Consider the following 23,797-nt stretch of genomic DNA (forward strand, 5'->3'; position numbering starts at 1 on the left):
GTACCAGCTATCACCATACCAAGTTGTTATAATATTTTGACTATATTCCTTATGCTATACATTACATCCCAGTTACTTATTTATTTTACAATTAGAAGTGTGTACTTTTTTTTTTTCTTTTTTGTGAGGGCATCTCTCATATTTATTGATCAAATGGTTGTTAACAACAATAAAATTCTGTATAGGGGAGTCAATGCTCAATGCACAATCATTAATCCACCCCAAGCCTAATTTTCGTCAGTCTCCAGTCTTCTGAAGCATAACGAACAAGTTCTTACATGGAGAACAAATTCTTACATAGTGAATAAGTTACATGGTGAACAGTACAAGGGCAGTCATCACAGAAACTTTTGGTTTTGCTCATGCATTATGAACTATAAACAATAAGTTCAAATATGAATATTCATTTGATTTTTATACTTGATTTATATGTGGATACCACATTTCTCTCTTTATTATTATTATTTTTAATAAAATGCTGAAGTGGTAGGTAGATACAAGATAAAGGTAGAAAACATAGTTTAGTGTTGTAAGAGAGCAAATGTAGATGATCAGGTGTGTGCCTGTAGACTATGTGTTAATCCAAGCTAGACAAGGGCAATAAAACATCCACGTATGCAGAAGATTTCTCTCAGAACAGGGGGCGTGAGGTGCTAAGTTTTTGTATGCAATTTGCTGGATATAAGTTCAAGTCCATGTATCTTGAGAAAATCATATCTATATACCTTTTCACAGGAATTTAATGAGATTTACAATTTCAGATGTTAGAAATTAGGATATCCAGAAATCTATGTAAGGCATCTATGGCTTCCTACAAGGAGCTATTGGGTATTAGGCTCAGGAAGAATTTCTTCTTTGTGCATGGCACCTGTACTGCAAATAACAAACTGGATATACTGAACAGAGTCTTGTAATCTGTAGTGATCTTTGAAAGTACATTTTACTAACTCCCAGTTTCTGTCAAATTATCCCAAAAGGTAGAGAGAATCTGCTCGGTAATTGCCTCTGGCTGCTTTCAGCAAAGCAATGATTTTTAGCTATTCCCACCCACCTGGAATATAGGCAGACTAAAAATAACTGAAGCAAAGCTTAAGACTGGCTTTGCTGCTAAGAATTCTAGCCCAAACTGTTCCTCAGATTCTTTGAAAATTGAATGCAGTCTTATGGGTAAATAGCTACATTAGCACTATATTTCACAGAAAGCAACACTTGCCATCTTTTGTAAAAAGCACACATATAAAAAAGGGAACATTTGTGTAACCATAACATACAGGGTTGTTCTGAAGATAAAATATATATTTAAAACAATTTATAGACTCTGAATTATCATATAAATATGAAAGATGTTTATTACCATGCAGAGAGAAAGATTGTGTGTGTGTGTGTGTGTGTGTGTATGTGTGTGTGTGTAATAAAGAGAGAAGAATAGTTCCAGAAGTAAGAGAGAAATGTGTAAATGTGTGTAAGGTTATGGGCTACCTTTCCTTCGGTTCCCTCTTTTGTTTTGAAAGTTGTTTCAGAAGAGACTAAATATTCTGGTTGTTGCATAGTTGCATAGTGTTGACAGAGCACCCTGTACTGCTGTTGTACTATCTCAACCCCATCAACATTATTACTCTGGTAGAAAGAGGCCTGCTGTACTATTCCTTGGAGAGTTCACACAGTAGGAAGTCAAGACTTAAACTGGAAAAGGACATGGAAAGTTTCTTAGTTGGAAGAATAGATTTAATATTACTGAAGTCTTCATATATATGTGTTTCACGTAAAAAGGTTCTTAAAATAACATTTGAATTCTCAGTATTCTATATGTATAAAAAGGTCTATGGAAATTGTTAGTAAAGGAAACCTCACACTCTCCACACTGTGCTGTTTGCTGTGTCCTTCCACCCTTCTTCCACTATGTTGTTTATGCCTTTCCTTTTTACGAGTGTCATCTCCACCTATTGAAATCCTATATGAGACTTCTGCTTCCAGCTGTATTGTGTTAACTTACACCAGACTTGCCTTCCTGACCAGAGATGATGAAATTAGCAGACAGGGACTTTAAAACAGCTATTGTAAATAGGCAAACATTTAAAGGGAAACAGGAATATAGACAACAGACAGTACTGGACCAAGATTCATGAGAATATGGAAACGAATGAATTAACGGAACTTTCTGTCTAGACATTTTCTGCACATGGTGCCAAGAGAGGGAATCCAAGCACAGCATGGCAATCTTACTGAGATAGAAGACAGAGATTTAAAGTTCAGAAAGGCTAAGGAAGCTGTAATATAGGACTGAATACTGGAAAGAGGGAACTGCAGAACAAAGTAACTCCAGAAATCTGCGTGAGGGTACCCATGGACAACAAGGATACGGAGTTCCTATCTGCTCGTGGATAGGACGAAACTCCACTAGACTTGGACAAAATTCTACAATCTGTTTGCTGAAGCCAAGTTTACCTGACTTCTTACAGCCAGAGTGGAGGGACAATGTTGAATACTCCAGACATTCAATAGAGACCCCAGAAGGTACATCTTAGTAATATGGCTAAATTAGCCCGAGAGTAAAGGCTACTCTGGACCTACCCTGTTAATAAAGCTTTAAAAGCCTCAAAATGATCAAGCTCATCTGGAACTTACATAGCTGCTTGTCAAAGCCAAGTCTAACACTTTTAAAATTAGGAAAACAAAATCCAGACACTCAACGGATTTAATCTGTAATTGAAACCAATTTTCTGTACTTGCTGATAGATTTCCTATAGTAAGAATATACCATATCTTGCTGAGGAGGAATTAGTGTATAACCTAGAATATTGTACATTCCACAGGAATGTTAAAACAATCTAAATGGGGTCATATCTCCCTCTTAAACTCCCATTTTTCACTATTCTCTGTTAACATATAAATTTGGGAAGGGTGGAGGTAGGTTGTTTGTGGTAACAGTTGCTATTTTGCATTTCATTAGTTTTGGATTTCATTTTTTTAAGAACAGTATTAAGTCAGTTTTATAATTACAGTGATTTTAAGTGATGATCTTGAATTTTAATGATGGATGTTGAGATACAAAAGGCAGCTTTGAAAGTTACAGTGAAGCATGCTCCTTAAATGTATCCTTTGAATGAAAGAATAATACCATGGATGGTGATGATGAAGGAATAAGAGCTGCTGCTACTTAATGTATTCTCCACTCTCAGTATATGGATGCAGCTTGAAAAGGAAATAATCATCAGCACAGCATCTCTGCTCTCCTACAGATTAGTCTTTTTGTAAAACAACCTGTTGGTTATCTTAGTAAAAATAGTTTATTTTAAAATACATCTCTAGACACTTAGTCCTGGTAGGCCTGGGAAAATGTAGATTACTTCATGTCTCCTCAAAATTCCTTTCAAAGAAAAGAGTCAAGCTCGATTTGTGTTTTTGAGATAGAGAAGAGTAATAGATAGGAGGAAGGAGGAATTCTTAACTTCACTTCAAGGGGAGAAAAAAAAAATCTTTTAGTCCTTTGTTGACACCTTAGCTTCTGCATTAGTCATATATCCCTTCCTCCTTGGCCATGAGTGAACCAAAGGAATAGCAGCCATCTGCAAGTTTGTCAAAGGACAGTGCAAAGGGAAGAAAACAGCTGATAAAGAGAAATGTAGGGCTTCCCACCCGCCTAGGTTTTACAGTTGTATTTTTAGATCAATTGATGGTTTCTGAATATTTGGCCTCCTTTCTCTTTTATTTCACTGTTTTTTAATGTAACAAAATTGAGTGCTAAATTTCTAGCTCTAATCGTGAGATAGTATTCAAAGTCCAAGTATTTTAATGTTATAATGAAGGTTAACTACAATGGGAAGGAAGCTAGTGAACACAGTTAATACTGATAGTGGAAGGAAGAACCTTTCCTCTGCTTGGGTGGGGAGTCTGTGAACATACTGACAACAGAGATATTAGCCATGGAAAAGACAGTGCGTGGAAGCACCCAGTAATGAGTAACTCACTGAATAGCTAAAGGTAAAGGTTTATATACCAGTTTAACAAAAGAGGATTTCAGGCTCCGGAGGATGGACGTTTTTTATGATACTTGTTAATACAACTTTTTTGGAATAACCTGGTACCCAAGGCCAGTCACTCCCTGAATAGAGATGGGTTGAGGGGTCAGGGGGTTGTGGCTCTGGCAGCTGACTTTCATAAAGCTCTGCTTTAGTCACATAAGGAAAATTAAGATAAGATTTCTTTCTGCATCTGCTGTTGAGTTTTTGGTCCCTTTGCTTATCTATTTATTTATTTATTTATTTGTATTTGTTTATATTTTGGTGGTTTTCAGTGCATTTTCACTTGCCTCACTTGATTCTCCACAGTACTTTTTAAGGTAGACAGGGCAAGTACTATTATTCCAATTTCACAGGTAAGGAAACTGAGATTAAGAGAGGTTAGTATTTGTTCAGACTCACACAAGTAATAGTGGAGCCAAGATAACAGGTTAAGGTATTCACAGTTCTCACTAGACTTCTGGGTTTAGCACTAACAAATTGAATAATTTATTGTCAATCTAGATGTGCTTTAAAGGAGTTGAGATTGAGTAACATTCTATTTGTTTTATAGGAGAAGATGGTGTAAACTGGTTCATCAGTGACAAAGATATTGAGGTAAAATAAAATTGTTTTTAAAGTTATAAATAATAGATGAATAATTTCCATTAATTTGTGGTTTCTTTTCACTTAATTATGATAACCTAATAAACTTTTTAAAAATAGCAGCCATCTAAGTATCTTGTAAGATGAAGTGTGATTTTGGTATATGGGTGATTGAATTCTTCAGAAATGTGGCTCAGCCTTGATTTTTTTTAGTTAATTAATTGCCATATTGATTTAGTCCCCTGTCCCTTCTGTTTTTTCCCTGCCATGGTGAGCTCTCACCCTGTATTGCCTGGTACCACTATAAAGATCAGCACCGGAAATAACTGCTTCTTCAGGGTAAGGAAATGGTTAGTCTATATTTAGGATGTGGCAGGTGTTGGTCTTTGTCAATTATTAGCCGAAATTGTGGCAGATGGTTAGAAAAAGAGAATAATTTTACAACTTAGTAAAAGGAAAATTTAAAAGATAATTAAATTGTACCTACTTGGGGCCTATTTGGTCAATTCAGCAGAATAACAAATAAAAGATGAAAAGCTTTTTCAAAGATGGAATTCTACCAAACAAGATAAAAGTATGGTTGGCATTTACATATTCCTCCTTAGATATTCTGTAGGATATGCTTTGCTAAGGTTCCCTTGCAGGATACTAGATTTTGGCTAGATTATGGGACAGCTAGATTTGGGTCACTGTAGGCAGAATGCATCTTAAAAGGACTCTAGTGGAAGGAAATTATCTCATTCTGTTTTAGAAATTATAATCCGATTTGTAGGCAATAACCCGGGCTGTTCAACAGAAGGAATGTATTGGTAGCTATGTGGTTTTACAACTTTATAAAAGATAAAATAATAAAATAAACCTCTAAAAATTCAAGCAAGTTTCTCATTCAGAAAAATAGGGTGTATATTCAAATAAAGAAGTCAGCAATATCATTGATTCTGAATGCCACGAGAATGTTTAAGTGATGCATATCAGTGCCCGTACTAGACCTGAACAATAACTAGAGAAAGAGTCAAAAGAAATGGAACCATACTGAGAAATGTAAAAGAATGGGGCAGGGAGGGGCAGACAAAAAGTAGAATTTTCTTCATGATACCCCCTTTTTAAGTTTTTCTAACTCTTTTTAAGAACACAAGTCACTTGTTGGGTTCTAAATTGAACAGACTATGGCTGTTAGTTCTCTTGACCAGAGTGAAATTTCTTTTTTTTCTAATTCTTGATTTTTTAAAATTAAAGTATCATTGATATACAATCTTACTTTGGTTTCAAATACACAACACAGTGGTTCAACATTTGCCCATATTATCAAGTCCTCACCCCCTCCAGTGGAGTCACTGTCCATCAATGTAGTAAGATGTTACAGAATCATTAACTGTATTCTCCATGCTGTACTACCATCCCTGTGACCAACCTATATTGTGATTGTGTTAATTCTTAATTATTTTTTCTCCACTTAGGCCCAGATAGGTAATAATAGATCATCTGGAAGATGGACCCACCGATACTATTCAGCCAACAAGAATGTTACCTGTAGAAACTGTGACAAATGTGGTCATTTATCCAAAAACTGCCCCTTTCCACAAGTATGTGAAATATGTTTCTTTCCATATTGCTAAAATCAAAATCTTAGGGTTGGAACCCTATAACCTTAGAATTCAAATTTTATGTAATGTGTATGTTAAATTTTTGTGTAGGTCACAGCCTAGAGTAGTAGTAGATAAAGAACAATAAAGTTAGAGTCAGAAAAACTTGGAATCAATTTCAGCTTCCCACTAGGAGTTGTGTGACCTTAGGCAAATCATTTCACCCTCTGTGCCTCTGTTTTCTTGTCTATAAGATGAGAAGATTGAATCAGATGATTCCTGACACCCTTTCACTTCTAAACCTTCTACTTTATAAGACAGTTTTTTCATTGTGGGATAGTTTTCATTGTTGGGAAATGATTAATTTTTTTTTTTACATTTACAAATGTTTATTGATGTATATTGTGTTAAACAGATACATCAGCCTTTGAAAGAAACCACACAGAGTTAAAGTCTTAGACATTTCTTGACACATAGTAAGCCCTTAACAAATATTCCTTCCATAACCTACTACCTCTTCCAAATGATAGTCTTTCAGATATTTGGGACAGCATGTTTCTTCTTCATCTTTGCTTCTCCTGGCTAAGCAGTCTCTTTCAGTTTCTGTTCCCCCCATGACTTAGCTTCCAGATCCTCATCATCCTGCCCTTCTCGGACACATTCTACTTTGTCAATGTTCCTACAAGACAAGGCATAAGAAGTAGATGCTAGCTGATAGTACATGAAGACTGTGCCTTTTAGGGAACCACAAGGTACAGATAGCTCATATTAAAGCTCTGGTTTCAGACATGTTGTTTGATTTTACAATTATGCTCAAGATTTGACCTTCATTGGGGTCTCAAATTGGAAATAACTGTATGGAATCATACAGAAAAAGAAGAATTCATCTTTTATTTGAGACTAAAGTGTTTTGCTGAAGAGATTTTCTGTTTGTCTACCACATAGAAAGTCCGCGCCTGCTGCCTTTGCTCCGAGAGAGGACACCTCCAGTATGCCTGTCCAGCCCGCTTTTGCTTAGACTGTTCTTTGCCTATGTCTTCCACTCACAGATGTCTTGAAAGGTCTTCCTGGAGAAAACGATGTGACCGATGTGATATGATGGGCCACTATGCTGATGTGAGTATTCCACGTAGAGCTAACTTGTCAAGCTCGAAGCCAATGTGCCCATTTGTACTGTCAGTCAGCCTACCTAAAAGAATGTTGACTGTGTATATACTGATAGTCATGGCCCTTTGGCCGCTGATCACGTAAAGCAGTGCTGTAGTAGGAATCCTACCGAATGGTTCATCAGGAGGCAGCATCGTCAATATTGCAGACCCATGTTAGCCCTTTTGCTTAATGTGCTTGCTGAATAAAGATTGAAATTAGAGAGGTATTTAATAAATAACAAGTAAAATGTAAATACATGTTGATGCATAGTTAGATGACAATGTATACACTCTTAGCAGTTGTATACAGAGGTCTGTAGAAAACCTGGTGTGATGCTGCTGCTCTTAAGCAAGGAGGACTGATACTTTAAATCTGCTTATCTTAGTTCTTTCTTTAGATTAAAAAAAAAGTAATCTAGAAGATAGATCCTTACTTGCAGCACATTAAATTTTAGCACATTGTTATTTTTGACATCATTTTGTATCGTATTTTAAATGATTGTGGGGTTTTAGTCACAATTTCAAAGACCAGAGGGCTATAGGAGTATCATTTAAAAAGTAAGCATCTTTTTCCTTAAATTTGTACTTCCCAAAGATGTGATACAAAGCACAACCACTTTTTTTTTATTGATACATTGTCTTATTTTAGTTTCAAGTATACAACACAGTGAGTGATTCAACAGTTACCATATTATTAAATCCTCACCCCCACTAGTACAGCTGCTACTGTCAACATAGAAAGATGTTATGGAACCATTGGCTATATTCTCCATACTGTATTACTATCCCTGTGACCAACCTACATTATGATTGAGAATTTTTGTGCTCCTTTATCCCCCTCACCCTCCCTTTCCACCCACTTTAACCCCTCCCCCATGGTAACTTCCAGTTACTTCTCAGTATCTATGAGTCTACTGCTGTTTTTATATTCTACAAATAAGTAAAATCATATGGTATATGTCTTTCCCCACCTGGCTTATTTCACTGAGCATACCTTCTAGATCCATCCATGTTGCAAATGGCAGGATTTCTTTACTTTTTATGGGTGAGTAATATTCCATTGTGTGTATGTACCAATCTTCTTTATCCATTCATCTATTGATGGATACTTGGCTTGCTTCCATATCTTGGCTATTATAAATGATGTGGCAGTAAACATAGGGATGCATATATCTTTTTGGATTAGAGATTTTGTTTTCTTTCGGTGAATTCCTAGAAGTAGAATTGCTGGGTCGAATAGTATTTCAATTTTTAGTTTTTGAGGAACCTTCATACTGCACCAATAGTGGATGCGTAAATTGACATTCACCACAACAGTGTAGGAGGGTTCCCTTTTCTACACATCCTTATCAACACTTGTTATTTCTTTTGGATAGTGGCCATTCTGACTGGCATGAGATGATAACTCATTGTGGTTTTGATTTGCATTTCCCTGATGATTAGCAATGTGGAGCATCTGTTCGTGTGCCTGTTGGCCATCTGAATTTCTTCTTTTGAGAAGTGTCTGTTCAGGTCCTCCACCATTTTTTAATTAGGTTGTTTGATTTTTGGTGTTGAGGCGTATGAGCTCTTTGGATGTTAACCCCTTATCAGATAAATCCTTTACAAATATATTCTCTGCCTTGTTGTTCTGCTGATGGTGTCCTTTGCTGTACAGAAGCTTTTTAGTTTGATATAGTCCCATTTGTTCATTTTTTATTTGTTTCCCTTGCCTGGGAAATGTCTCCAAGAAAAAATTGCTCATATTTATATTCAAGAGATTTTTGCTTATATTTTCTTCTAAGAGTTTTATGACTTCATGACTTACACTCAGGTCTTTGATCCATTTTGAATTTACTTTTGTGGATGGAGTTAGGCAGTAATCCAGTTTCATTCTCTTGCATGTAGCTGTCCAGTTTTCCCAACAGCAGTTATTGAAGAGGCTGTCTTTTCCCCATTGTATATTCATGGCTCCTTTATCATATATTAATTAACCATATTTGAGTGTGTTTATATCTGGGCTCTATTCTGTTCCATTGATCTGTGGGTCTTCTTGTGCCAGTACTATATTGTTTTGATTACTGTAGCTTTGTAGTAGAGCTTGAAATCAGGGAGCATAATCCCCCCAGTTTTGTTCTTCTTTCTCAGGATTATTTTGGCTATTTGGGGTCTTTTGTGGTTCCATATGAAGTTTAGAACTATTTGTTCTAGTTCATTGAAAAATGCTGTTGGAATATTAATAGGGATTGCATTGAATCTGTAAATTGCTTTAGGCAGGATAGTCATTTTGACAATATTAATTCTTCCTATCCATGAGCACAGGATAGATTTCCACTTATTTGTATCTTATTTAATTTATTTCATAAGTGTCTTACAGTTTTCAGAATATAGATTTTTCACTTCCTTGGTTAGGCTTATTCCTAAGTATTTAAATTTTTTTTGGTGCAATTGTAAATGGAATTGTTTTCATGATTTCTCTTTCTGCTAGTTCATTGTTAGTATATAGTAGTACAACAGATTTCTGTGTATTAATTTTGTATCCTGCAACTTTGCTGAATCCAGTTATTCTAATAGTTTTTTGGTAGAGTCTTTAGGTTTTCTATGTATAATATCATGACACCTGCAAAAGGTGACAATTTAACTTCTTCATTACCAAATTGGATAGCTTTATCTCTTTGAAAGCACTACCATTTTTATAATTTTATTTATATTGAAGTGTACATGTAGCCTTTTGCTCTAAAAATTAATCTGGCTTTCTGTTGAGATTTCAGATTAAAACAAACTAGAATGTGAATGTTTGGTGAATGTGTTTCTTGTATAAATAATATAACAATTATTGATTGTAATTTTTAAAGGTCTTTTTAAACAAATAAAAACAGGGTCACTGTTCTGCATGCTGTCCTACAACTTGATTTTTTTTTCTACATAAGTCTTTGTGAATGTCTCCATATAAGCTCAAAAAGTCTGTCCTTCTATTAGCTAACTTTTATTCCATCATATGGATGTACCAGTTTTTCCAGACATTTATCTACAATACATTTAGATTTATATTATTACCCTTTTTTTTTTTTGAGCAAGTAATACTGCAGTAAACATCTTTATATACTGCATACATGCAAGAGTATTTTGGTAAGTCAAATTCTAAATGAAATTGTGTAATTAAAGGATACATACATTTATGGCTGGATATTGTCAAATTGCTCTTCCTAAAGGATTGTATCAATGTGTCTACCTGCCAACAGTGTTTGAGTGCTCCCAACACTGTTAACAATTTTTAAAAATTTTAGCCAATCAGATAAGCAGAAAGTGATAACTTGTTGTTTTAATTTGTATTTCTTAGGCCGTGATGACACTGAATATAATTCTCAAGACTAGGCATAGAGAATGAAGTTTTACTTCTTTCCAAAATAGTTTAAACTTATTTTTTAATACTAGGTCTTAAAAATAGTAAATCTAAAGGTGTGTTAGCTTTATACTATTGTTCTGTGCATTAGATTGTCAATTGTAATTTTCTTAGCAAGATTTTCTATTTTGGCAAGTATATTTGGTAGCATTTTTGTTACTTTTTTTCAAAGAGCTTTTATAAATATGGTCTTACTTGCCTGTGATAACAAAAGGGGCTCAGACATCATGAACATTTTTTAAAAAATAAGAAACTGTAGTACAGAACAGTTAAGAATGATCTCAAGAAGTTTGTATAATCAGCTGTGAATTAAATCTATAGCCCATTTTGCTTAACTTCTTAGTTTTAGCCTCTACTATATATTAAACTCTTTTATCTAAATGGCTTTGAGGATTAGTAACCCCAGTGAATATAAGTTTTAAGACTGGGATAGGCTGTGGCTGACTTCAGAGAAGGCAGCACCTTTTCCCTTAAATCTGCCATGATCTACACTTAGGGTGTTTTTGTAATTACATGGTGAAGAGTTCTGGACACCAATTGATCTTTTTCCAGCATGCCCACCTGGTAGAGGATTCCCTTGGAGCCCAATCAAACTTGGGCTCCACTGACTGCTTCTGAAGAAGCTTGTAGTCCTTTTACTATTCCAGAAGCTTTTCATGACAATTCAATTGGAAGCAGAGTCATTCTGGCCTCAGATTGCTGGAGCTCTAAAGCCAGTCCCATACATGCTTTAAATCGGTCTTGAAACCTGGCCCTCCACAGAAAATAGTTTCCCCTTCAACCCCCTCAAATGCTTGCTGCTTGTTCTTTCTTGACCCACTTACCTTTGAATTAGGTTGGTTAGGATCAGCCTCTTTTCCCACTTGCCTTGGCTGCTTCTAAATCATTTCTCTTCCCTCTTTATTTAGGTATCTTTGGTTTATTTAAGGCTCTGATACTGTCTTCTACCATTCTTTGTCATTTTCATCTTCCCACCTACTGGACTTTCTGCTCATTCACAGAGGATCTGTGAAACCCTGGATAGCTATAGATATTCTGACCTCTTATCAATTAAGGAGATGAAGAAACTTTCATTTTTTTACTTTATACATCTCTATAGCCACACCACAGATCTCTGTAATGCCACAGTACCAGTTCTACATGGAAAGATAATTTTTAATGAAAACTGATGAGTCGTATTCATATTCTTGCTATAATCAAAGATATTTTTCTGCACTCTGCTTGGAAAATGCCTCATTTGTTAACTGTTATGTAAATGTCATTTGGTTGAAATTCCAGAGTTTTACAAAAGGATAGAAAGATGGACTGAGGCCTCTTAAAGTCAACCTATATCATTGGTACCTTCCAAAGGAGGAGAATCTAGAGTGTAGAAAGAAACCCAGCTGAGTCTGCCACAGATTCTCTCCTCTTGACAATAATCATTAAATATACAGAGAATTTTAAAGTGTGTTTGCACATTTATCTTGCACACATAGTCCCATTCTGTGAGCTGTATCTGACATTTCTAAGATAATAACTGCAGCTACGATTAATTGAGTACTTACAATGTTTTAAGCACTGTGCTAAGTGCATTAACTTCTGAGGAGGGGAGTGTTTTGAGCACTGCTATATCCTCAGCAAACAATAGGTATTCAGTAGATATTTGTGATTGTGTCAGAGTCATTTATGTAAAACTCACAACCACCATATGAGTTATATGTTATTTTTTACTCCCATTTTATAAAGTAGAAAACTGAGACTTTGTAAGTTAAGTTTTACCTAACATCTCGAAGCTAAAATGATGCTATACTTCATGAGTGTGCATGGACTTAATGACATTTTAGGAGTTGTCAGCTCAGCTCCTGTTCAGAGACTCTCTCAAGTTTCTATCTTAAACCTGAAGATATTATAAATCTGATAAGCAACTTTGATAACCTCATGGTATTTAAAATATCTGATATATTTTAAAGCAGATGAAGAAAAATATCTTCCAAATAAAAATAAACGATAGTTAAGTTTTCATCTCTTTAAAGAACCTCTGGAGGTCAGTAAGGCAGCATAGAATGTTGATTTTCAGCCACAGAACCAATCTGTGATGCTAGAGCCATGCTGTTCACAAGAGGCCATCCTTGCCTCAAAAGTCTACTCATTTTGGAGATTGTCACCCTTTTTCATTAGAGCATAAAAACTAAGTTAATCAGTGTCGGGTATAGTTGAGACCCAAACCTCCTAAATTTTCTCCCTTTCTTCAACAATTTTTTTCTCCAATTCTGCTCAGTCCTCTGTCCCAGTCCAGGTTAAATACTCCCTTTAATTTAAGCATCTTGTGCAAGAATAAAATGCAATCCACTTGAGTTTCTCCTCTAAGTCAGATTTTTTTATGTGGTGGAGAAAATAATTCATAGGACATATTTTACTTGATTCCTTTCTTTAAAATTTTTATGCAATAAAAAATGTTATCTTAAATATTAGCTGCATACTAAATAATTTTGAGCAACTTGGAAGTTTATTTTTAAAATGAAAACTCAGTATGAACTGTGTAACACATAGACACTAGTACTCAGTGAACATTTCTTCAATAAATACATATATAAAATGGAAAACTACCTAGTACTTTAATTTAATTTTGGTGATTTTTTTTTAAAGGTTAGTTTAATCTTGGGGATTTCCGGCAGGAAATGTAAAGTACCTAGTACAAGTGTCCTCTGGTTATTATTTCATATTTGTTATATATAGATGGAACTTGAGTATTTTTTTTTATCCAGGTACTTATTTAAGCCTAAGGGTTTTTATTTTATCTTTAATCTACTCCAGGGAGCATGGAATGGTATTCATATGCCTTCTACCTCTTATCCTTTTTATGGTCTGAGATATTACCAGCCAGAAAAAAAGATTGGCTGAAACCCAACTATTAAACTGAACAACTAAACCAAGATTTTGAATTAAAGACTGACTTCCCTCATTCAAATACTTTGTCTTATGGTTTTGTGTAATAGTGATTAGTTCTCCCTTTGTTCAAAAAACATCTCCACTTTTCCACTACCCAAATAACTTTCTATGCTTGTTTATCAAAAATTTGTTGTTTGCCTACATGCCAAGCAGTATTCCAAGTATAAAGAAATAAAGATGAGTGAGGCATGGTCTCTGCCTTTGAGAAGCTCACAGTATAATAAGAAGGGCACACATGTAAAAAGAACAATGTAAAAAGTGATGTGATGGACATACATCAGGGTGGTGAGAATTAAATGAGAGAGTATCAGAAGTCTAAGCTTGGTGACTTGCAAATAATAAATACCTGAAAAGTATAGAAAATAACATAGACCATAGGAGAGAGCCAGGTAACTGTGCCTATGATAACATGTCACCTGCCTTTGGAAATATCAGCTACAAAGTAATGCCATAGGAACTCTTGGTCCAGGCTGAATGAGTTTTCCTATAATCATGTGGACTTAAAATATATGTAAGGGTCAATATTTTTCGAGCATTTGTTTGCTTGCCTACTTCCTCTTATATTTGAAGACAGCAAATTGAGGAAGGACATCTCTAGCCATTCATGGACTATTCCTCCTTTGTGACTCTCTATCTCTTCCACTCGTGGAAGGCCAGTTTTCTGTTGTATCATAATTTAATACATTGTCTTAACCGTGGAAAGAATGATTCACCAGCATAATCCAGAATCTGATCACATCTCATCGTTTCTACCATTATCACCCTGGCACAAGCCCTGAGCATCAACTGCCTGGATTATTCTAAGAACTTCCTAAACCATTTCCCTTCTTCCTTGCCCCTTTGTAATCTGTTTTCAGTGGATGGCAGGAGTAATCCTTTCTAAACATAACCCAGATTACATCAGTCCTCTCTCCAAAATCCTTAAATATGACTTTGTATCTCTCTCAGAGTAAACAAGGTCATAAGGTGATCTGGTTTCTTCACCACAGCTCATATAGTACTCCCCTCCCTGTTGCTTATTCCACCTGGTCTCCTTGCTATTCCTTGGAAGGCCAGACATGTTCTTTTACCTCTACCTGCTGTTCCAGGTATCCACAGTGACTCACTCACTCATCTCCTTCATGTCTCTGCTCAGATGTACCCTTCTTAGAGAGGCCTTCCCTGACCACCCAAATTAAAATAATGAATTTCCATACCTTTAAAATTTCCTGCCTTCATTCTCTACTTTCTTTTTCTCCACAACACATACATCTTACATTCTATATATTTTTCTGTCTCCCCTATTTAGAATATAATCTCCATGTCTGTTTTCAGACACATTTGCTGCTATACCTCCAGCTTTTAGAACAGTGCCTTATCCATACAGGAGCTCACTAGGATTATTGAATAAGCAAATGAATTAGTTAGGAGCAGTAGACTCCACTTACCTACCCAACCTCTAGTCAAAGTTGTGGAATCCTGCATGTCATTGTACAGGCTGGGACATTCTCAGCTTAATTATTTTAAGAGGTAGTCATTACGGTAATATTGGTAATATTTAAAATCAAGTTTGAACAGGCTTTCCAAAAGCCATAATACCTATAGTATGCATAAAAAGAAAGAAGGCAATGGATATCCTTGTCTTATTTTCCTCCCACTATCTTTAGGAACCAGTTCTAGTTTTTAAAAATACATTTGCATTGTTCTCAACTGATTTTCTTCAACATCTCCATTTTTTACCAGGTATTGGTGCAGTCTTGTGTTTTCAGTCTATCAGCTGTCAGCTTTCACATGTAAAAATGTCATCTTTCACTTTGTGATGGAATATTCTATATCTTCTTCAGCGGCTTGTAAGGACAAATTTAAGAAAAGAAAACTAAGATTCTGATGACCTTTTACAGTTCAAATAGTCATGGACAAACTAATTTCCTTGCTGAACTTAAGTCAAAACAAACCACTGACTTATGTTCAGTTTACTTAAGAAAATGAAAATGACAAAGAATAGATGAGTAAAAAGTGTAGTAAACATGCTCCCACACAAAAAAGCTTTTTAAATAGTTTTTCTCTTTACAAGGTACCACAAAATAATTTGATATATAAAAGCACAGTGCTGAGGAAGAAAGGGAGTAATTTGAGAATAAAAGATAATCTCTGAAATAACTAAAATATCAGAAGTATATCATTGTAATAGATTGATAAGTACATTTAGGTAAATATGTAGTTCTGCTACATCTATATGAACATTGCACCTACTTTTGAGAGTAAAGAAAAGAGAACCAGACTTAGGTTAGATATACTTTGTTTTCTCACTTTGCACATTTTAATGTTTAAACATAATGTTGGATCAGGGAATTATGGCCAGGACTGATTAATTTGCTTAATAAAAAATAATTGTTGAATAGGCTTATCAGATGCTTATTTCCCTGAGAGACCAGAATACCCCCAAAAAAGTTAAGTAGATTTCTGTACTTAGAGGTCTCTTATCCTCTTGATGGGTGTATGCAAACCTCCTGATAATGTTAGTGAAAATTCATGTGTGTTCATTGTTCAGGGAGTAAATCCCAGAATTAGTAATTAATATAATTCATTGCAACTGTTCCCAAACCACCTAATAAATTATTGTCTGGAACTTTTCATAGTTAAAAATATATGTAAACTTCCAGAAATAACTTTAACAGATAAAAAGTTCTACATTTTTAACTGAAGGTATGTGATTTAGCACAGTTAAAGATTGCAGGAGAAACCAGACCTTATTTTGAAATTCTAAATGGTATCTTACCTAGTCATCTCTAACATGACAAATTCCCCCAGTCTCTCCAACTCTCCCTATAGCACATGCTTCATTACCTGGTATTAGTCGCTTTCAGAAGACGTAACAGATTGAGAGCAGATTTACATTTTCTTGATGGAAGCTGTAAGAGTAAATGTGTAGAGGATAGACAGTTCCCTTTCTCCATTCCCCAATTTCCACCAAAAGAGGAGAAAGATTGTCCCCTTATAGTCAATCTATCAAAATTAACAGCTCTAAAAATTAAAGGTTAAATAAACTTCAGATTTTTCATAGAATTTTATGGCCTTAGGAGTGAACTTACTCCCACATTGAGAAGACATACATCTTTGATAATAAAGCAGCAGACCACAGGGAATTTTGTTAGATTTCAAACTCATTATACCCCTCACTTTTTTCTTGTTTTTAAAATTTTTTAATCCAGGTATAAAAGCGCACATAGACTTGAACTTGAATTTGACTATTAGATCTAATAATAATAATAAATTCTGGGACATAGTTATCTAAGCTGTGAATGTGGGGAGTGAAATTAAGCAAGTCAGATCTACATTAACATCTTGAAAGCTAAAAGTTTTTATTTATTAAACATTACAGGCTAAAGTCAATTCTTCTGAACTTTATAAATCCCAAACAGTTTTCTGATTGGGTTCTAGTAATCTCCCTCAGTTGTACATAGTGAAGGAAAATTGAGCAACTGGGAAAGAGTTTCAACCCTTAAAAGTATTCTAAGACAATTATAGACATATGCCTTTGCCAGTTTGTCTTAAAAAAGACACTGTTTCCTTCAGTTATACACTAATTAAATGAATTAGGTATTCCATTTAAAAGGTCCTCTTGAAAATTTACAAATGTCTGTAGAACAATTCTATTTCAGTAAAAAAGAAAAGAAATGAGTTCTGTATAATACATATTTATGTATAAGTATATATAGGTATATATTTATACACGTAAGCATATACACACACACACACATTGTGTGTGCATCAACAAAGATAAATAGGGTAGAAGACTACATACTAGGTGGATTTCCTCATCGGACTGGGTGTGGATTGGAAGAGGACTGGGAGGCATGAGGAACCTTGCATTTCTTCATCTTCTTGTCATATTGTTTAATTTGTTTAAAAAACAGAGAATATTTCTGTAAGATTTCAGTTTAATAACAAGTGTGATCTTAGTTTGTTGTATATCCTTCTAATGATTATTGCCTTGATTAAAAAAAAAAGCTATTTAAGAAATTCAAGAAATTATGTAGTATTATAATCTAATTGAACTTTTAGTTTTATAATGTTAAAGTAATGCTTTCTGTAATCATAGATACTAAGGGAAAAGTATATACCCTAAGAACACCAATTGTAGTGGGGGAGTTTCAGATTATATGTAAGAAGATATGACTCAGTTTTAAAATTAGTTTCCTTATCAATTGTTTTCTAAACTTTTGCTATTCTTTCTTAGTTGTTGATCTTTTAGACAGAAATCAATAGTGAAATAAACTGCAGTGTCTCAGTGTCCAGCCCTTCTCTCTTACCCACCTCATCACCCCACTAGCCACACCACTACCCTCCCCAGTTTAGGGAGAACTTTTGCCTCTCTATATATTTATAAAACTCTGGGACAACAGGAATGGTCTTATAGTGAAGTAGATGACGTTTTTCAGTGGGTTAAAACACCGTCTTTGCACATCTCTATAATTAAAACACCTTCCCTGTTCCTCACAAACAAACCAGGCCTCTGAGAAAACTGAAACAACCAAATCTGAACCTTTCCATGAATGATCAGAGACCTATGCAGTCCTCGGCAGATACCACCCGAGTACCTAATACTAGCAAGATTTACATAACCTTCCTTTTTCTTTTTTTCCCCCTTTTTTTTTCTTCAGATGAACCAATAAAAAAAAGTTAAGGCATATTTAGAGTTGGTAGATTAAAAGAGGAATCAGAGATGACCTCAAATGAAATAAACTCACTATAGGAAATAAGAGGAAACTTGAGAAAAGCCTAATTGATTTTTTAGAGCGTGAATAGAGAAGACAGAGGAGAAGCAATCTAAAGTTAAGTGAACAAAAGAAATTCTTACCAAAAGTACACACCCAATATGAGAGAGGGAAAAGACACACATCTAGACATACACTAGTGAATTTCTGAATGTCAGAAATCATACAAACATCCAGACCAAAAATATATATATATATTACAGATACATAACAAGTTTGCATCAGACTTCTCCTGTGCAGTACTAAATGCCAGATGCCAGAAGGCAGTGGAGAAATCTCTAGAGGCTAGAGCATTCTGAGAAAAATAGATGACATAGCCAAGTTATTGTTCATTTGTGAATTTATTGGAAAAGTCAGAGTATAAAATTAGCAGCAGTGAACAGTGAAACTGGGAAAGCATCAAGTACATGTCTGAATACTTCCTGTTCATTTGTTTTAAATATAACATTTTTTAAATTCCTTAAACAACAAATATAATTTAAAAACTATAAAAATGTAGATCATAGATAATTACAGTAAAATGAAAGGAGAAAATAAACCGTATGACTTTTAGATTACTGATTTAAAAAGAGGCAAGGGAACCTAAGCCATCTAACAAATGATAGGAAAGAATGGAAATAGCAAGAATGTATAAAAAATAGTATGAGGACAAAAGTAGTACCAAATACATCAATTATTCACAATAAATAAATTGTGAATTAAGTGCTTTTAGTAGAAAACAAAGATACCAGTCTTAGAAACCATAAAGGAAATGAGAGGATAGCTATAACTAAAAATAATAATATGTTTATCCAACAATCCATTATTAAAATTAAATGACAAACCACAAACTTGGGAAAGATTTTTATGAAATACATGACAGGATAATTATGTATAATATATATAAAGTCCTCACAAGTTAATAGGAAGAAAAAAATACCTCAATAATAATAATACTTAATGTTAGGGAAGCTGTGCTGCGAAAGTCCATTTGGATAACCTTTCTGGAGTTCAGTGATGGATGTTTGCTATAGCTATAAGAATAAGCTATAGCTACAAGAATGTTTGTCTCAGGCTTGTTTGTAGTAATGAAAATTAGAAGTAACCCAGTTAACATTGCAGCTGACTTAAACAACTTAAAATATATTGCATATACTGGACTACTATTCAGCTATTTAAAAAATTATATGAAAATGAAAATTGAAATATAAAGAAGTTACTAGAACCTCAAATGAAATGTGTAAATTATAAAGCAGTATATGAAATATAATTCTGTTTCTACATAAACATACATATTTAAATATATCTAGGCTTGCATTACAAATTTAGAATGAAGTATTCCATAATGTTTATTGTAGTTATGTCAGGAATTAAAGATGAGGTTTTTTACATCTGTTGTTCTTTATGTTCTGTTTTTCTAATGAATGTATATTCATTTTGTAACTTTTTGCCTTGTTATTTAAGATGCAGTATTCTCTTGCTGCTTACAATCATTTTAGGAATAATGTCATCAGTACCAATCTAAGCCAATATCCTTTCTGTTTGTTTGTTTGTTTTTTAATAGTAAAACTGACTTTTTTTTCCTTTTGGTGTTCAGTTCTATGAGTATATATAGCTTCATGTAAACACCACCACAATCAGGATACCTAACAGTTTGTTCCATCACCACAAAAGCTCCCTCTTACTGTCTCTATAGTCTCACTCACCCTTCAACCATAACTTCTGGCAGCTATTAATCTGTACTCCATTACTATAGTTTTGATTTTCAAGAATTCATTTAAATGGAATCACACTACTGTAAATTTTGATTCCAGCTTTTTTCACTCAATGTAGTATCATGGAAATTCATTTGAGTTGTTGCATGTATCGGTGGTTTGTTCCTTTGTAGTATTCCAGTATTATGCATTATATATACAATTTGTTTATCCATTAAGGGCCATTTGGGTTGTATATAGTTTTTGGCTACTACAAAAGAAGCTGCTATGAATATTTCTGTATGGTCTTTTGTGTAGACATACTTTTTGTTTTTCAGGGTAAATTCTCAGGCGGAGATCACTTGTCAAATAAGCATATCTCTAACTTTATAAGAAACTGCTGTGTTGTATTTCAGAATGGCAGAACCACTTTGCATTCCCACCAGTAAAGTGAGAGTTCCAATATCTCTGTATCCTCATCAGCATCTGGTATAATCAATATTTTTTATTTTAGCCATTCTAGTAGTTGTGTTGTATCTACTTCATTGTGGTTTTAGTTTGCATTTGCCTAATGGCTAACAGTGTTGACTATCCTTTCATGTGCTTATTTGCCATCCTTACATCCACTTTGGTGAAGTGTCCAGATCCTTTCCCAATTTTTAGTTATAGTGTTTATTTTCTGATTATTGAGATTCAAGATTTTTTTCTGAATTCGGATATACCTTTTATTGGATATTTGATTTCCATACCTTTTCTACCAATCTGTAGCTTATCTTTTTACTATCTTGACAGTTGTTTGGCAGAGCAAAAGTTTTTTAACTTGGTGAAATCCAATTTATCAATTTTTTCTTTTATGGATAGTGCTTTTGGAGCCATTTCTAAGAAATCTTTATCCAACTGAAGTTATCAAAGATTTTCTCCTGTGTATTATCACAAAAGTTTTACATCTTCATGTTTTATGTTCAGATCTATGATCCATTTTGAATTCATCTTTGTATAAGATGTGAGGTTTAGACCAAAGTTCATTTTCTTTATATATGGGTGATCAGTTGGTCAACCCTATTTCTTGAAAGCCTGTCCTTTCTCCTTCAAACTGCTTTTGCATTTGCCAAAGATTAAATGGCTACATTAGTGTGGATTGATTTCTGTCCTCTGTTCTGTTGCACTGATTTAGAAATCTGTCCTATCAGTCCTGTACTGTCTTGATTATTGTAGCTTTATAGTAAGTGTTAATATCAGGTAGTATGTTTCCTTAAACTTTGTTATTATTTTAGAAAATTACTTCAGCTATTCAGTTCCTTTCCCTTTCCATATAAGTTTAGAATGAGTTTGTCATACCCACAAAAAATCTTGATGGGGCTTTGATTGGTATTGTGTTCAGTCTGTACACTGTGGGGAGAATTGACTCTAATATTTTTAGTCTTCCAGTCTATGAACATAGTATATCTTTCCATGTATTTAGATCTTTAATTTCTCTTACCAGTTTTGTGGTTTTCAATATATACACTTTCTACATATTTAGATTTATACCTAAGCATTTCTCTATTTTTGGAAAAAATACCACAGCAAATGGTATTGTTTTTTAAATTTTGGCTTCAATTGCTTGTTGCTTATATATAGAAAAATGTTTAGAACAAAGTATTCTGAAATGTTTGCAATAATTATCTCTCAGATGGTAGTATTATAGGTGGCTTTTATTTTTAGTTTATCTATATTTTCTATTTTATAATGAATATTTATTACTTTTATAATATTTAATGTTATTCTTTAATAAAGAAAAAGACAGCCTTCTAGACTAAAACTAGTACAGTGTCATATAGTACAGCTTAGTACTTAAAGGTGATTACTTATATACCTACCTGACATATATCCTGTATGCTGTAAGACTATTGGTAAAAGAGGAGAATTCTATGATAATTAGAGAACTAGAGCTGGATGACACAACATGATTACAAATAAAAATTGGCTAAGATGAATTAGGGTAACTTTCAGTGGTTTTAAACAATTTGCTCTATACTATATATTTGCTATTTATGATGGACTTTGCATAATAGGTTTATAAATAAAATCTTGAACTTCCATTTTAAAATGATTTTACCTGTAGTTTATCTCTTATGAATCTAGTTTAAAACTTCTGGTACCTGCTAGATAAAGAAACAGTGCAGTATAGAACCTTTGAGAACTAGTTTACAATTATCTCAGAATATCAGCACCAAAGAGACAATGAATCAGCTCTTGGCTGTTACAATTGAGGGTTGCCGTCAACATAGAGTTTTAATTGTTCAGGGGATGTTTTGTTTGTTTGTTTTTAATGGGAGATATGAGTGTGCTGAGATTTGTAAAAAGAGAGAGATAAACTAGAAAGCAGGAAAAAAGATCTCTCTTGAACTGTGTTCATAAATTATGTATTCAGTACTAAAGTGACTAGATAGATTCCCAAAAGTATAGGGATCTATCCCTCCAAGTTTCTCCTTCCTGGTATCCACTTCCCCACTCTTCAAGTGGGAGCTCTCTGGTTACTATAAGGAAGAAAAGCAAGAGAGAAAGGCTACTAAGGAAGCTGGGTCATTACTACTTTTAAAACATTAAGAAAAAAAGGGATGAAGAAGTTTGAATAAACTAAAGAAGGGTATATAGACCTTGAGAATGGTGTGAAGTACTTTTGTTTTTCATCAGTGATCAAGATAAAAAGATTTTTGTTCCAAAAGTTAACTATAAAATATGAGGTCAGATTTATCTGATCAAATATTATTTCCTGTGTATTTTAAACAACTAAAAACATTACCAAGTAGATTTCAGTTGAATATAAAAATAAGTACATTACACATAATACATGCTCATTGACATTTCTGAATTCTTTTCATTTTTCACCAGAGAAGGTGGCCACAAGCAGTTATATCCTAATAAAATCTACATTTTTTATTTGTCCTTTTATTTTGTTTTGTTTTTTCACACTCTCTTTATCTATTTATTTTAACTTAAACTATTATTGCTTTCTCTTAGTTTTGGCCACAACCAAGAGTTGACCATATACAATAGATTTCACTTATTTCATTTACCTTATTGATGTTAAATTTCCCCATGATCAGTTTTTATATCAGAAACATGAAAAGTGCCAAACTGACATCATCATTGCAATAATTAATACAACTAAGTGCTTGCTGTGTGTCAAGCATTGTTCTGAGGACTTTATACTTACCAATTCTTTAACCATCACAACATCCTTTTGAAAAGATACTATTATCTACATTTTATCAGTAATAAAGTAGACAGAGAGATGTATAACTTGCCCAAGATAGTAAATAGTAGAACCATGATTTGAATTCAACTGTTTTGGCTCTAGAGTCACTGGTTTTAGCTGCTTCATTATCATGCTGCATTTTACTGGCTTTTATATTACTTACCTTTAGCTAAGAACTAGCTGAACTACAAGCATTATCAACTATTCATAAAATTAACTTATGTCAGTAGTCTAGAATCACAATCAAGATGTCTCCAGAAAGATTTGTGATTCTCTGAAGTGAAAAAATGTTTTCAGTTGCTTATGATAACCCAGTGTAGCATATGTATGATTTGTTTTATTTTTTGTTTGATTATTTTTATATAATTCCCCATAAATAAGAACTGTTACGGTTCAAATTAAACTGAAATATAATCAACTCCTGACAAATTTCATGTCCTCATAACTGCACTTAAGTTAGGAGGAGAGTATCGAAGAGAAA

At 34.0% G+C, this 23,797-nt stretch overlaps 1 protein-coding gene across 2 annotated transcripts in view; it reads left to right on the top strand.

Moving 5' to 3' along the window:
- Positions 1-23,797, top strand: part of ZCCHC7 (zinc finger CCHC-type containing 7) — a 300,853-nt gene that overhangs the window by 238,761 nt on the left and 38,295 nt on the right. For both annotated transcript variants that reach the window (XM_036888516.2, XM_036888517.2), the window contains exons 3-5: positions 4,573-4,616; positions 6,062-6,187; positions 7,133-7,303. In XM_036888516.2, coding sequence (XP_036744411.1) covers positions 4,573-4,616; positions 6,062-6,187; positions 7,133-7,303 — 341 coding nt within the window. The remainder of the gene's footprint in view (positions 1-4,572; positions 4,617-6,061; positions 6,188-7,132; positions 7,304-23,797) is intronic.

The sequence above is a fragment of the Manis pentadactyla genome, chromosome 3 (genome assembly GCF_030020395.1).
Source record: "Manis pentadactyla isolate mManPen7 chromosome 3, mManPen7.hap1, whole genome shotgun sequence".
Classification (NCBI taxonomy): domain Eukaryota; kingdom Metazoa; phylum Chordata; class Mammalia; order Pholidota; family Manidae; genus Manis; species Manis pentadactyla.